Source organism: Oncorhynchus keta, chromosome 13, assembly GCF_023373465.1.
Source record: "Oncorhynchus keta strain PuntledgeMale-10-30-2019 chromosome 13, Oket_V2, whole genome shotgun sequence".
Classification (NCBI taxonomy): Eukaryota; Metazoa; Chordata; class Actinopteri; order Salmoniformes; family Salmonidae; genus Oncorhynchus; species Oncorhynchus keta.
The window spans coordinates 50,291,496-50,306,670 of record NC_068433.1 but is presented as its reverse complement, the minus strand read 5'-3'; the positions used below and the strand labels follow the sequence as shown (position 1 = coordinate 50,306,670).

Here is a 15,175-nt window from a genome sequence, read left to right as displayed (position 1 = left end):
AACATTTTGCCATGGGGATGAGAGAGCATTAGCAGTTTTAAAGTAACTGGCCAGAGAAAATCTCAGTTTAAAAAGTTTATATGCTGTTAACTCCCAAATAATGTTGTTGACTCGTCTTATACTTGTATTTGTGGCCAACCGCATAAATTACAGCCACATCGACATTTTCCCACCTGGGGCAGAAAAAGATGGTTAGCTATAATGGCTATATAATGGCTAAATGACAGCTATACTGTTGAGCTGATGACGAATCAGGTGCTGACAACTTTCGACCCGAGTTGATGGGCTGCAACTAAGCAAGCAAGACTTTCGATGCAACAGCAGTTAGTTAAAAAAGTATCCAAGGTTCTTTTGATGAGCAAATTAATGTAGCGTTAGCTAGCTAGCTAGGGTAACCTGTTAACACCAAATTAAATTTCTATCGGATATGGATCACATCCTGATCTGATGTTTTCCATATTTGTGCTGACGTTATTCTAGTAACTTGCTAATCCTTTCCTACAATTCTACACATTTTACCATGGGACTGAGAGGAAATGTGCAGTTTTATTTTATTTATTTATTTTTATTTCACCTTTATTTAACCAGGTAGGCAAGTTGAGAACAAGTTCTCATTTACAATTGCGACCTGGCCAAGATAAAGCAAAGCAGTTCGACAGATACAACGACACAGAGTTACACATGGAGTAAAACAAACATACAGTCAATAATACAGTATAAACAAGTCTATATACAATGTGAGCAAATTAGGTGAGAAGGGAGGTAAAGGCAAAAAAGGCCATGGTGGCAAAGTAAGTACAATATAGCAAGTAAAACACTGGAATGGTAGTTTTGCAATGGAAGAATGTGCAAAGTAGAAATAAAAATAATGGGGTGCAAAGGAGCAAAATAAATAAATTAATTAAATACAGTTGGGAAAGAGGTAGTTGTTTGGGCTAAATTATAGGTGGGCTATGTACAGGTGCAGTAATCTGTAAGATGCTCTGACAGTTGGTGCTTAAAGCTAGTGAGGGAGATAAGTGTTTCCAGTTTCAGAGATTTTTGTAGTTCGTTCCAGTCATTGGCAGCAGAGAACTGGAAGGAGAGGCGGCCAAAGAAAGAATTGGTTTTGGGGGTGACTAGAGAGATATACCTGATGGAGCGTGTGCTACAGGTGGGAGATGCTATGGTGACCAGCGAGCTGAGATAAGGGGGGACTTTACCTAGCAGGGTCTTGTAGATGACCTGGAGCCAGTGGTTTTGGCGACGAGTATGAAGCGAGGGCCAGCCAACGAGAGCGTACAGGTCGCAATGGTGGGTAGTATATGGGGCTTTGGTGACAAAACGGATTGCACTGTGATAGACTGCATCCAATTTGTTGAGTAGGGTATTGGAGGCTATTTTGTAAATGACATCGCCAAAGTCGAGGATTGGTAGGATGGTCAGTTTTACAAGGGTATGTTTGGCAGCATGAGTGAAGGATGCTTTGTTGCGAAATAGGAAGCCAATTCTAGATTTAACTTTGGATTGGAGATGTTTGATATGGGTCTGTAAGGAGAGTTTACAGTCTAACCAGACACCTAAGTATTTGTAGTTGTCCACGTATTCTAAGTCAGAGCCGTCCAGAGTAGTGATGTTGGACAGGCGGGTAGGTGCAGGTAGCGATCGGTTGAAGAGCATGCATTTAGTTTTACGTGTATTTAAGAGCAATTGGAGGCCACGGAAGGAGAGTTGTATGGCATTGAAGCTTGCCTGGAGGGTTGTTAACACAGTGTCCAAAGAAGGGCCGGAAGTATACAGAATGGTGTCGTCTGCGTGGAGGTGGATCAGGGACTCACCAGCAGCTAGAGCGACCTCATTGATGTATACAGAGAAGAGAGTCGGTCCAAGAATTGAACCCTGTGGCACCCCCATAGAGACTGCCAGAGGTCCGGACAGCAGACCCTCCGATTTGACACACTGAACTCTATCAGAGAAGTAGTTGGTGAACCAGGCGAGGAAATCATTTGAGAAACCAAGGCTGTCGAGTCTGCCGATGAGGATGTGGTGGTTGACAGAGTCGAAAGCCTTGGCCAGATCAATGAATACGGCTGCACAGTAATGTTTCTTATCGATGGCGGTTAAGATATCGTTTAGGACCTTGAGCGTGGCTGAGGTGCACCCATGACCAGCTCTGAAACCAGATTGCATAGCAGAGAAGGTATGGTGAGATTCGAAATGGTCGGTAATCTGTTTGTTGACTTGGCTTTCGAAGACCTTAGAAAGGCATGGTAGGATAGATATAGGTCTGTAGCAGTTTGGGTCAAGAGTGTCCCCCCCTTTGAAGAGGGGGATGACCGCAGCTGCTTTCCAATCTTTGGGAATCTCAGACGACACGAAAGAGAGGTTGAACAGGCTAGTAATAGGGGCGGCAACAATTTCGGCAGATAATTTTAGAAAGAAAGGGTCCAGATTGTCTAGTCCGGCTGATTTGTAGGGGTCCAGATTTTTCAGCTCTTTCAGAACATCAGCTGAATGGATTTGGGAGAAGGAGAAATGGGGAAGGCTTGGGCGAGTTGCTGTTGGGGGTGCAGTGCTGTTGACCGGGGTAGGAGTAGCCAGGTGGAAAGCATGGCCAGCCGTAGAAAAATGCTTATTGAAATTCTCAATTATGGTGGATTTATCAGTGGTGACAGTGTTTCCTATCTTCAGTGCAGTGGGCAGCTGGGAGGAGGTGTTCTTATTCTTATTCTATTCTTATTCATGGACTTTACAGTGTCCCAGAACTTTTTTGAGTTAGTGTTGCAGGAAGCAAATTTCTGCTTGAAAAAGCTAGCCTTGGCTTTTCTAACTGCCTGTGTATAATGGTTTCTAGCTTCCCTGAACAGCTGCATATCACGGGGGCTGTTCGATGCTAATGCAGAACGCCTTAGGATGTTTTTGTGTTGGTTAAGGGCAGTCAGGTCTGGGGAGAACCAAGGGCTATATCTGTTCCTGGTTCTAAATTTCTTGAATGGGGCATGTTTATTGAAGATGGTTAGGAAGGCATTTAAAAAAAATATCCAGGCATCCTCTACTGACGGGATGAGATCAATATCCTTCCAGGATACCCCGGCCAGGTCGATTAGAAAGGCCTGCTCGCCGAAGTGTTTCAGGGATTGTTTTACAGTGATGAGTGGAGGTCGTTTGACCGCTGACCCATTACGGATGCAGGCAATGAGGCAGTGATCGCTGAGATCTTGGTTGAAGACAGCAGAGGTGTATTTAGAGGGGAAGTTGGTTAGGATGATATCTATGAGGGTGCCCGTGTTTAAGGCTTTGGGGGGTACCTGGTAGGTTCATTGATAATTTGAGTGAGATTGAGGGCATCAAGTTTAGATTGTAGGATGGCTGGGGTGTTAAGCATGTTCCAGTTTAGGTCGCCTAGCAGCACGAGCTCTGAAGATAGATGGGGGGCAATCAGTTCACATATGGTGTCCAGAGCACAGCTGGGGGCAGAGGGTGGTCTATAGCAGGCGGCAACGGTGAGAGACTTGTTTTTAGAGAGGTGGATTTTTAAAAGTAGAAGTTCAAATTGTTTGGGTACAGACCTGGATAGTAGGACAGAACTCTGCAGGCTATCTTTGCAGTAGATTGCAACACCGCCCCCTTTGGCAGTTCTATCTTGTCTGAAAATGTTGTAATTTGGAATTAAAATTTCAGAATTTTTGGTGCTCTTCCTAAGCCAGGATTCAGACACAGCTAGAACATCCGGGTTGGCAGAGTGTGCTAAAGCAGTGAATAGAACAAACTTAGGGAGGAGGCTTCTAATGTTAACATGCATGAAACCAAGGCTATTACGGTTCCAGAAGTCATCAAAAGAGAGCGCCTGGGGAATAGGAGTGGAGCTAGGCACTGCAGGGCCTGGATTCACCTCTACATCGCCAGAGGAACATAGGAGGAGAAGAATAAGGGTACGGCTAAAAGCAATAAGAATTGGTCGTCTAGAATGTCTGGAACAGAGAGTAAAAGGAGGTTTCTGGGGGCGATAAAATAGCATCAAGGTATAATGTACAGACAAAGGTATGGTAGGATGTGAATACAGTGGAGGTAAACCTAGGTATTGAGTGATGAAGAGAGAGATATTGTCTCTAGAAACATCATTGAAACCAGGAGATGTCATTGCATGTGTGGGTGGTGGAACTAATAAATTGGATAAGGTATAGTGAGCAGGACTAGAGGCTCTACAGTGAAATAAGGCAATAAACACTAACCAGAACAGCAATGGACAAGACATATTGACATTAAGGAGAGGCATCCTTAGTCGAGTGATCAAAAGAGTCCAGTGAGTGGAGTGGATGGTTTGGGGGTCACGGCGATTTAGACAGCTCGCCAGGACATCGGTAGCAAGCTAGCATAGGATGGAGGTTTGTTGTTAGCCACCTCTTGCGTTCCGTCAGTAGATTAGTGGGGTTCCGTGTAGTAGAGGGGATTAGTCCAAATCACACAACAACAAAAATAAAATAAAAACAATAGATATAGTTATAGAGGCCCAAGAAGAAACATAATAATAATAAAAATAAATAAATTGTCCGATTGTCTATTCTGAGAGCAGCCGGTAAAACAGCTAACGGTTAGCAGGCCGCAGATGGGCGTTCAGGTAACGTCGCGACGGAGGAGCCAGCCGGATCTCCTTCGGGTAGATAACGTCGGCAGTCCAGTTGTGAAGGCCCGGTGGGGCCCGCGTAGGCAGTAAAACGGGTCCGGATAGGTGACTGCAGCCCAGGAGTGATTGACGGAGCTCAGGAGTGATTGACGGAGCTGGCTAGCTCCGGAGTAATTGATGTTTGCTCCGGAATCGACGAGAGCAGATAGACACACGGATAGCAGCTAGCTAGCTGTGAGATCCGGGAATGAATGTCCAGAGAGCAGTTGAAATCCAAGGACATGGAGAGAAAAATTGGTCCGGTATGTTCCGTTCCGAGCCGCGCTGCGCCGTACAAAACTGGCGATAGATTTTCGAGCTAAAGGATAGCTGATGACCACAAACCGTGGTTAGCTGAATACTGAATACTGAATACGATTTGCCAGTAAAGAAGCTAACTAGCTTCTGAACTAGCTTCTGATTAGCTTCTAGCTAGCTCCTGGCTAGCTTCTGGTTAGTTTCTGGCTAGCTTCTTGGAGTTTCTGGCTAGCTTCTGGCTAGCTTCTTGGAGGATTGCAGATTTGAGGTAAATAATACTTATTTATAAATATAAATTGGTGAGGCGGGTTGCAGGAGAGTGTTTTGAAGATGAGTTGATGGAAAATAAAAATAAAATGTATGTGAAAAAAAGTTGTAAATATATATATATACAGGACACGACAAGACGAGGACAAAAGACGTCTGAACTGCTATGCCAAAGTTTAAAGTAACTGTCCAGTGAAAATCTCACTTTAAAAGTTAGTATTCTGTTAACTCATATCCAAATAATGTTATAGACCCGTCCTATACTCATATTTGTGGCCAAAGCATAAATTGGAGAATAAACACTTCAAACTTGCATCTCAAACAGACCGTTTATTAAAAAATGCTTGCTTTTTCCTGATGGAGTATGATGTAATACTCCTAAGGAGGTTGAGCTGGCCAATCAGCAGTCTACTCGTATTAATATTTTTAATGATCGGTATATGCCCACACCATTCTGTTGTTGGGGTACGCCTAAACCATTCCAACACAGAAAATCATTTTTGGGAAGGAAAGCTATTTTACTCATATTGTAATTCGTTATAGGTCATATTTCGTATTAATCTGGAAACACTGGATAGCTACTTTTATGCAAATGTCATGCAATTCTACACATTTTGCCATGGCTTATGCTGTGTTCTTATGCTATCTGAGTAACTCAAACATAACAAAATCAATAGGGGCCCCATGCCAGTTTTTATTCTGGTGGTTGTTAGCTAGTTCTCAAAGATGATCTTATTTAAAAATATATACCCTCTTTATCGTTTGCGCATTCTTTATTAGAGGTCGACCTGGTTAATCGGAATGGCCGATTAATTAGGGCCGATTTCAAGTTTTCATAACAATCGGAAATCAGTATTTTTGGACACTGATTTGGCCTATTTATTATTTTTTGTTTAAAAAAAATTACACCTTTTATTTAACTAGTCAAGTTTAGTCAGTTTAGTCAGTTTAGAACACATTCTTATTTTCAATGACGGCCTAGGAACAATGGGTTAACTGCCTTGTTCAGGGGCAGAACGACAGATTTGACCTTGTCAGCTCGGGGATTCAATATTGCAACCAACGCTCTAACCACCTGCCTCTCATTGCACTCCACGAGAAGCCTGCCTGTTACGCGAATGCAGTAAGAAGCCAAGGTAAGTTGCTAGCTAGCATTAAACTGATCTTATACAAATCAATCAATCATAATCACTAGTTAACTACATATGGTTGATGATATTACTAGTTTATCTAGCGTGTCCTGCGTTGCATATAATCGATGCGGTGTCATTCACGGAAAAAGGACGGCCGTTGCTCCAACGTGTACCTAACCATAAACATCAATGCCTTTCTTAAAATCAATACACAGAAGTATATATTTTTAAACCTGCATATTTAGCTAAAAGAAATCCATGTTAGCACGCAATATTAACCAGGTGAAATTGTGTCAGTTCTCTTGCGTTCATTGCACGCAGAGTCAGGGTATATGCGATTTCCGGATTCGACCATATTAATGACCAAAGGCTCGTATTTCTGTGTGATATTATGTTATAATTAAGTCTATGATTTGATATTTGATAGAGCAGTCTGACTGAGCGGTGGTAGGCAGCAGCAGGCTCGTAAGCATTCATTCAAACAGCACTTCTGTGCGTTTTGCCAGCAGCTCTTCGCTGTGCTTCAAGCATTGCGCTGTTTATGACTTCAATCCTATCAACTCCCGAGATTAGGCTGGTGTAACCGTTGTGAAATGGCTAGCTAGTTTTTGCATTATTTAAACCAAATTTAACATGTTTCATTATTTATTTGAGGCTAAATAGATTTTAATTGGTGTATTATATTAAGTAAAAATAAGCGTTCATTCAGTATTGTTGTAATTGTCATTATTACAAAAAAAATGTAATTAATAGGTATCAGCTTTTTTTGGTCCTCCAATAATCAGTATCGGTATCGGCGGTGAAAAATCATAATCGGTCGACCTCTATTCTTTATATCTGGTTTAAGTTTACACTGAAAACGTTTTATGAATACAGGGGAAACACTGACATGACGTGTTGGACCATGCTTCTCCCTCCTCTTACTCTAGCTTCTCAATCAGTTTCAGAACTGAGGGCACTGTCCTTAATGTAATGGCTTGTCTGAGGGAAACAAACTCCCCCTATGGTTCCCCAGCACTCCTATTGATGTCTGTTTTATGTCAGTGCATTAGGACTGTGCTGGCCAGAGGTGCCCATGAGAGCAGAGCATGGTGCTGTGTGCGTAGGAGGTTACTGTAAGCTCTGCAGAAAAAGTGTCAAATCCATAGGTCCATTTTTACCCTGAGAGGAGAATAAAATCAGAGGCCAGTTCCCACCCTTTCCTTTTCGAATGCTGCAATGTGGACTGTGATTATTTGATGTAATCTGCTTGTGTATTCTTTCAGAGGATGTGTGTAGAGGATTAGTGTAAAGAACAGACATGTAGCCTGGGCAGGGTTTCCGTTTGGAAAATGTGGTGCCCAGACTCTGTGACCAGCAAGATTTTAATTTACCGGATGTTTGACAAACTTACCAGACATCCATACGCATTGGGTGCGTAACATAGGGTGTCCTCCCATGGTGCTCAAAAGCACATTTTAGATGATTATAATTCATCTTAACAGAATATAAATTAGCCTGTAAAGGTTTAATAAAATAAAGTACACTGATGTTCTTATATCAACATGACGGGTTTTATCGAAAATCAAAACATTGCCCAATGCGTCTTCGTCCCTGCAATAAATCGTAAATGAATATCATTTAAAAAAAAGAAGAAACATTTAGCCTAGAAGAACAAGTCACTTACACAGTAATAAAACACAACTTCAAAATATAATATTTGTATAATATAATTTGCAAACGACCTGTCCTATAGCCTATTTTTATGAACATTTTAATTGATAAATAAAAAAACACAGCTGGTTTCAAATACAATCTAGGCCTCTCTAATTTAATTTAGCCTAGGCATAAAGGTTTTAATTAGGCTAATAAATAATACAACATGGCTGTCTACGAACTCCAGGGCCAGCCCGCCTCGCTCCCTATTCCAGCTGTGATTCAGCACCACAGCAGTGGAAAGAGGCCACTCTACGCGGCTACAAAATGAAGAAATTATCAAACTGATGTTGGACAATAAAATTTCATATGTAAATTTAAAAAAATTGCTACAGCTGGTTCATTAATAGAAAGCTTATTTTACAATGCTCCATGCATTTATAAAAGCACTTGTTTCCAAAGCTCCATTTTTAGTTTCTAAGTGCCACTGAATAAGCTGAACTGAAATGCATCAATAGTGCACGATACACATCATTACTCTACTCTGGTCTATCAATCCATTCCAAATCTATATAGGCCTGGCCTACTATACATGGTGATCTTGCCTAGAGCGGCAGCAGAACTGCTAAGACTGGGCCTGTCAAACATAATAATTTGCTTCTAATTTACTTGTATTTGCGGCAGACCTTGGCCTGCTCAAAGTGAGCTGCTGCTGCTGTTGGGAAGTCAAAACTGTCCAACTCCTTGGAGCAGCTTGATGCACATCAGCCTCGTTACTTTGTCCTCAAGAAGGCGCGATCTTGAGGCCGTATTTACTCTGATTTGGAGAAAGAATCCCCTCTCGATGGGCACACTGGAAACAGGGATCATCAACACAATCTTCGCCAATTTTACCCAGTACTCTTAGTCCCTTGTGAGGACCTTGCATCTTTTTGCGTGACTAAAAATAGTAACGCACATTGACACTAATTTCCAAGCAGCTTGAGGATTTATTAACCTAATGAAATGTATTTGCCTATGAAGTTGACTGGTATCTTAATCAATAAATAAAAGGCATTATTTTGCAATAGATTATTTTATTTCTTTTCAGGACAATGGGTCCGGTCACAATTTTATTTAGCGGCTTTTTATTTATTTTTTGGCCCGGAAGCTGTCATTTACCGGCTAAAGGAAACCTAGAGCCTGGGTTTGTCAGGCAAAAACAACACACCAGGCCTGGTTCGCCACCATGTCCAAGCCCCCCAACCAGCCAGACACTATTGGTTTGTGTCCAGCTGTCATGCACGCAGATGGCACAGCTGCAAGGTCTGTTCAGAGAGGAAACATGGGAGTTTTAAATCCTGGCATGTAAAACATCTAACCTATCTCTCAAGCCCTTTCCAGTATCCTATCCTTCTCTCTTTCTCCGTAAGGGCTCTCTTCTCTCTCTGCTGTGGGTTTCATGCTTGGGTGACTCAAGTGTCTGTTTTAAGAGCTGAACAGAGAGGTGGAAAGTGACCTTAACACAGCAGTATCTGAGGCTGATATCACAAACCTGAGAGTAGAGGGGAAAATTCCTCACATGAAACTGTACTGAAAAAGCGCATGGTGTCTGTAAGGTATAGTGCACACGATTATCATGGTCAGTGACCAAAGATAATCATGCATACACAGTCTCACTCAAAATCAGTTACCATTCAGTCTGCTGTAGGAAAATTGTTCCTGCTTTAATTCAATGTATCTTCAGCTTAAATCAGCTTTAACAGGAATTCTGTTTCCATAAAGGTGTGGTTGTTGTATCCCTATTTCACAATGGCTCAGCTGACCTATAACAAACCAGCTGGACCTCAAGTATCTAACTGTTCAAGACCTGTGGGTGAGAAAATGGGTTGCAATTTACTTTCTGTTTTCCAGCACATTCCGAACACATGCCTCCGCAGTGGCTTGGACAATCCACCCAGTTGAGTCAGGGACTGACAGACAGAGGAAAATAATCTGGTATTTGCAATAGGTAGGCTGGTTCTCAACTGTATCATGTAGGCTACTCCATTTTAGCCTACCTAATCCCGTGTGGGCAGATTCTGCGTGTAGACCAAAGAACCTTCCATGACTCAATGGGATGCATGAGATAGCGAGCTTCTGTAGTTTCGGTCTTTGAGTTTTCATCATTGTTATATGGACGTACGGCAATGCTTTCAAGTGCCTACCAGTCGACACTTAACTCCTGTTTCCATAATTTGTTTTGACAGTGTTTAATTACTCTCAGGTGAATCATTCCCCAGATTGCCCTCAGCTGAGGAGAATGCCATTTTCCCTTCACAGGCACGCAAACACACGTACACTAACAGAAGACGATATGACTTAAAGGTCCTGTGATCTTCTAGCAACAGGATCAAGGTCCCCCCACTTCTTGCCAGTTTAAGGAATGAGAGGGTTGTTTGTTTATACTTCTGGTAATTGGGAGTAACTGGTTGTCATCCAGAAACCGTTCTACTTACACGGATTCAAGGAGCATGTAAGAAAAGCCTATGTAGAAAGGCAGAAAACCAGAATAATGTGGTTTCACATCTGCCATTTTCTGTCAAAATAAAAGTGTTGGAATATTTTAACTTAAGATACTAGGCCTAGGTTAAAGCTCACAAAACGTAAACTTTCCCAATTGGTGTTAAATTCAGTTTTTTAGTCAATGGTCTGCGGTTTTGATATGTGCAATATCTCCCTCTGAGTCAGAGGAAATGGCGTCTGTGGAGTTCTGCAGAAAGCATTTTTAGCTATTCCGATACAGTCATGTCCAGTTTTAGCACGTGGCCTATCAGTCTATATATCTGATACATCTTAGAAACTGAAGAAAGACAGACATATAACTAAGTCAGAGGACCAAGTTTAGGGATTTTATGCCCGGTGTCTTGGCATGAACTCACACCACATTTAGACTCCCCTAACAAATCCCTGTGCGTTCACTGTGTTGTGTTCAGAGGCTAGCCTCAAGTGTGGCGTTATGGCAACTGCTGCTACTCAGAGACCTCACCCTCAGCTGTGTGGCGCTGTCACTCCCCGGGATGGGACTGCCTCCAGCATCAGGGTAGCAGGGTTGTAGTTGGAGCTCCAGGTAGACCTTCAGACTGACTCTGGACCAGGTTGGGAGTACCATACATTACCGGAGCTGCCGCTGGACTGACTATCACACACCTAGACTGGCTGATACAGCATCATGGACAGTGTAAAGAGTGGTGTCTCCCAGCCTGTCTACAGCCGCTGGTCCTACAGGTATTCAGTAGGCCTACGTAGGCACACACTCGCACGTAGACATGATCATATTGTACACACACACTCTGTGTGCTTGATTTCTAATAAATGTGTACTGTAATATGGTAGAGGAACTGATAGGAGTCTGTCCTGTGAATCAGGTGTTAGTTGTGCCTGTGACAGACAGATAGGCTTTGAGCATATCCTCTTGTTCCCACTGCTCCTACCTCTTACCCACACCTCTGTTCTCTGTTCTCCTTGGACTGAATGGCTTACCTGCTGTTAAAGGGAATCCACTTTTTTCATTAGTCCACTGTTGATACAAAACGTTTTGGGGCTGTATGTCAGCAGTCAAGTTTGAAAGATATTGGAATTTCAAGAAGCAAAGTGTCACTGGCCAAATGCAGTGTAAACAGGGATAATAAAAAAAAAAGATCTCTTTAAGTATCTCTCCCACGCTCATGTTTCATCTGCTGCATCGTCGTTACTTATTCAGAGCTCCACCACTTGTACTAGTTTCTTTTTAACATGTCATATTGTGAGGTTTTGTTTTACAGCTGTTTGTTCTAAGGACGTGCTAAGAATAATATTTGACCAAGTAGCTGACATGAAAGAATTTGATTGAAGTTTCTTGTGTTGAAAAGACTTGTCGTTTATCTTGTATGAGTCCTATAATATCCTAAGCCTAGTTAAACAGTGTTGTTCATGCTCTACACCTCACCATGCGTTGATCATTTATTGAGCTGGTGTCTTTTTGTCTGGCTTCCTTAAAGGCACAATCTGCAATCTGGAAATCTGTTTTAATGGTCATTTCAATTCTTGGTATTTAGCAGGGCTGCCGGTTCACACAAAAAACAAATCCCATATTCTAGCTTTAACTTGATGAGGAGCTGATCTGAATGCCAGGTAATCAAAAGCTGCCTAATCTCACCCATGTCATCACCCTGTTTTGAATAATCCCTCTCTCTTGTGATTTCACTGGCTGAACTGGAACTGAAGCCATTCTGTCCAACCTCTGGGGAAATAGAATTTTAATTAGACTTCGTTCAGTCTTTCTTTTTAACCCCGGAAAGTAATTTGCCAAAGGGGAAATTACATTTACTTTATTCAATGAACTTTAAAACATGATTTAAATTAGTCCAAAGCTGTGAAGTATATGAATGAGAATCCGTTTATTGCAGTTTGTTAATATGCTTCTCTGTTGTCTCTCGTCTGATAATAAAGTCTCTAATTTTATGCTAAATGCCAGAGACGTTTGGAACTGCATCATATTGTCATCTGTATGCAGGAGTCTCATCCTATTCTCAAGCCTTTTCACCAACAGACCGAGGACAATGCCATGACATGAAGGGTATCCTAAAACTTGTTCGTGACAAAGTAACAGGCTATTATTGGGCTGCGTTTTGTTTGCTTGTCTCTCAGTAAGTCTTTTATAGCACAGTGTCAGTGTTATTTATTTTCACCTTTATTTGACCAGGTAGGCCAGTTGAGAACAAGTTCTCATTTACAACTGCGTCCTGGCCAAGATGAGTCAAAGCAGTGCGACAAAATAAATAACACAGTTACACATGGGATAAACAAACGTACAGTCAATAACACAATAGAAAAATCTATATACAGTGTGTGCAAATGTAGTAAGATTAGGGAGGTAAGGCAATAAATAGGCCATAGTGCGAAATAATTACTATTTACCATTAACACTGGAGTGATAGATGTGCAGATGATGATGTGCAAGTAGAGCTACTGGGGTGCAAAAGAGCAACAAATATATAATATGGGGATGAGGTAGTTGGGTGGGCTATTTATAGATGGGCTGTGTACAGGTGCAATGATCGGTAAAGCTGCTCTGACAGCTGATGTTTAAAGTTAGTGAGGGAGATAAGTGATTTTTGCAATTCGTTCCAGTCATTGGCAGCAGAGAACTGGAAGGAAAGGTGGCCAAAGTAAGTGTTGGCTCTGGGGTTGACCAGTGAAATATACCTGCTGGAGGGCGTGCTACAGTGGGTGTTGCTATGGTGACCAGTGAGCTGAGATAAGACGGAGCTTTACCTAGCAAAGACTTATAGATGACGTGGAGCCAGTGGGTTTGGCGACGAATATGAAGCGAGGGCCAGCCAATGTGAGCATACAGGTCGCAGTGGTGGGTAGTATATGGGGCTTTGGTGACAAAACGGATTGCACTGTGATAGACCATCCAATTTGCTGAGTAGAGTGTTGGAGGCTATTTTGTAAATGACATCGCCGAAGTCAAGGATAGTCAGTTTTACGAGGGTATGTTTAGCAGCATAAGTGAAGGAGGCTTTGTTGCGAAATTGGTAGCCGATTCTAGATTTAATTTTGGATTGGAGATGCTTAATGTGAGTCTGGAAAGAGAGTTTACAGTCTAACCAGACACCCAGGTATTTGTAGTTGTCCTCATATTCTAAGTCAGAACCATCCAGAGTAGTGATGCTAGTCGGGCGGGTGCGGGCAGCGATCGGTTGAAGAGCATGCATTTAATTTTACTAGCATTTAAGAGCAGTTGGAGGCCACGGAAGGAGTGTTGTATGGCATTGAAGCTCGTCTGGAGGTTTGTTAACAGTGTCCAAAGAAGGGCCAGAGGTATACAGAATAGTGACGTCTGTGTAGAGGTGGATCAGAGAATCACCAGCAGCAAGAGCGACATCATTGATATATACAGACAAAAGAGTCGGCCCGAGAATTGAATCCTGTGGCACCCCCATAGAGACTGCCAGAGGTCCGTTTTAGCATTCTTCTTTTTGGTATCACTGATCTCTTGCTAACTCTATTCTTCTCTGTGTCCTGTGTTCCTGTTCGAAAACACCATGGCCCTGAAGACCCTCCAGCTCCGCCAGTTTCTCCTCTACCGCAACAGCAAGGTAAGTAGCACAGATGTTGGATCTTAATTTCATCACCCTGTTGCAGGAGAACTTTCCTGCAATGCAGGAAATCTAAAACTTGGAGTGTATTTGAGGTTTATAAAGGCTTCCATTAATTATAATCTACATAATGATTCACATTTCCTGTTGCTTCAAGATTATTCTCCTGCTGTAGCAAACTGGCTCAAATTAAGATTCTACATCTTTAGCACCCATCCATTAGAATACCTATAATTAACCATCCACCCAGGCACCCACAGCTTCCACCAACTAGTAATTTCATGGCCGAAGTATAATTTTTGTATTCCTAGTAAGCTCCAATAGGTCAGTGTTCCAAAAGAGGTCAAACACCCTTTGGTAGTAACCATACACACCAAGTCTCCAGCCTTTCCCCAGTGGAGAGTATTCCCATTGCGTCTCCACCCAGGTCCCAAGCTGGCCCTCCTCAGGCCACCCTACACTCTTAAAAAAACAGTTCTAAAAGGGTTATTCGGCTGTCCCCATAGGATAACCTTTTGTGGTTCTAGGTAGAACCTGTTTTGATTCTAGGTAGCACTCTTTTTGGTTCCGTGTAAAACCGTCTGTAGAAAGGGTTCTGCATGGAACCAAAAAGGGTTCTCCTATGCGGACAGCCGAAGAACCCTTTAAGGTTCTAGATAGCACCTTTTTTTTCTTCCTACGAGTGTAATGACCATCCCGGATGTGTAATTAACACCTCCCATCATCCTTCCCTCGTCACTACTGTCACCAACACCTCAGGGCCATGTAATGGATTCCCTGTGGACAGATCTGCACGCCTGTATGGATAGTGCTGCACTGGGCTCATTAGACTTGAAGAGGGCTGTAACAATCAGTACACTAAAACGGAGTGCTCTGCAGCTTCTGAGATGACTGATCATTCATGTTAAGCTGACCAAACAGGGGTTGTTGTTGAATGAATAGACAAGCAACTCGCAAAGTCCGGTCCAAAACTCATTGGTTCGATGACATTGGCAACAATTCTTATTGCCACAAAATGTGGAATCTCAATCTGTAATAATTGACTTACTTGCTTAGCTTAATGATTTTAATTAATCATTCTGAGGATGTCAGAGGACGTGGCCAAGTTATCTATGTTGTTGTCTGTAATAATCTGA

General features: G+C 42.3%; 1 protein-coding gene across 6 annotated transcripts in view; it reads left to right on the top strand.

Annotated features, from left to right (window-relative positions):
* Positions 1-15,175, top strand: part of LOC118392592 (tubby-related protein 3-like) — a 39,016-nt gene that overhangs the window by 1,992 nt on the left and 21,849 nt on the right. For 3 of the 6 annotated variants that reach the window (XM_052460581.1, XM_052460577.1, XM_052460582.1), the window contains exon 2: positions 13,998-14,039. In XM_052460581.1, the coding sequence (XP_052316541.1) occupies positions 13,998-14,039 (42 nt within the window). Of the gene's footprint in view, positions 1-10,283; positions 10,430-10,860; positions 11,182-13,997; positions 14,040-15,175 lie in introns of those variants that run through there. The other 3 variants (XM_052460579.1, XM_052460584.1, XM_052460580.1) reach the window with 3 other exon arrangements.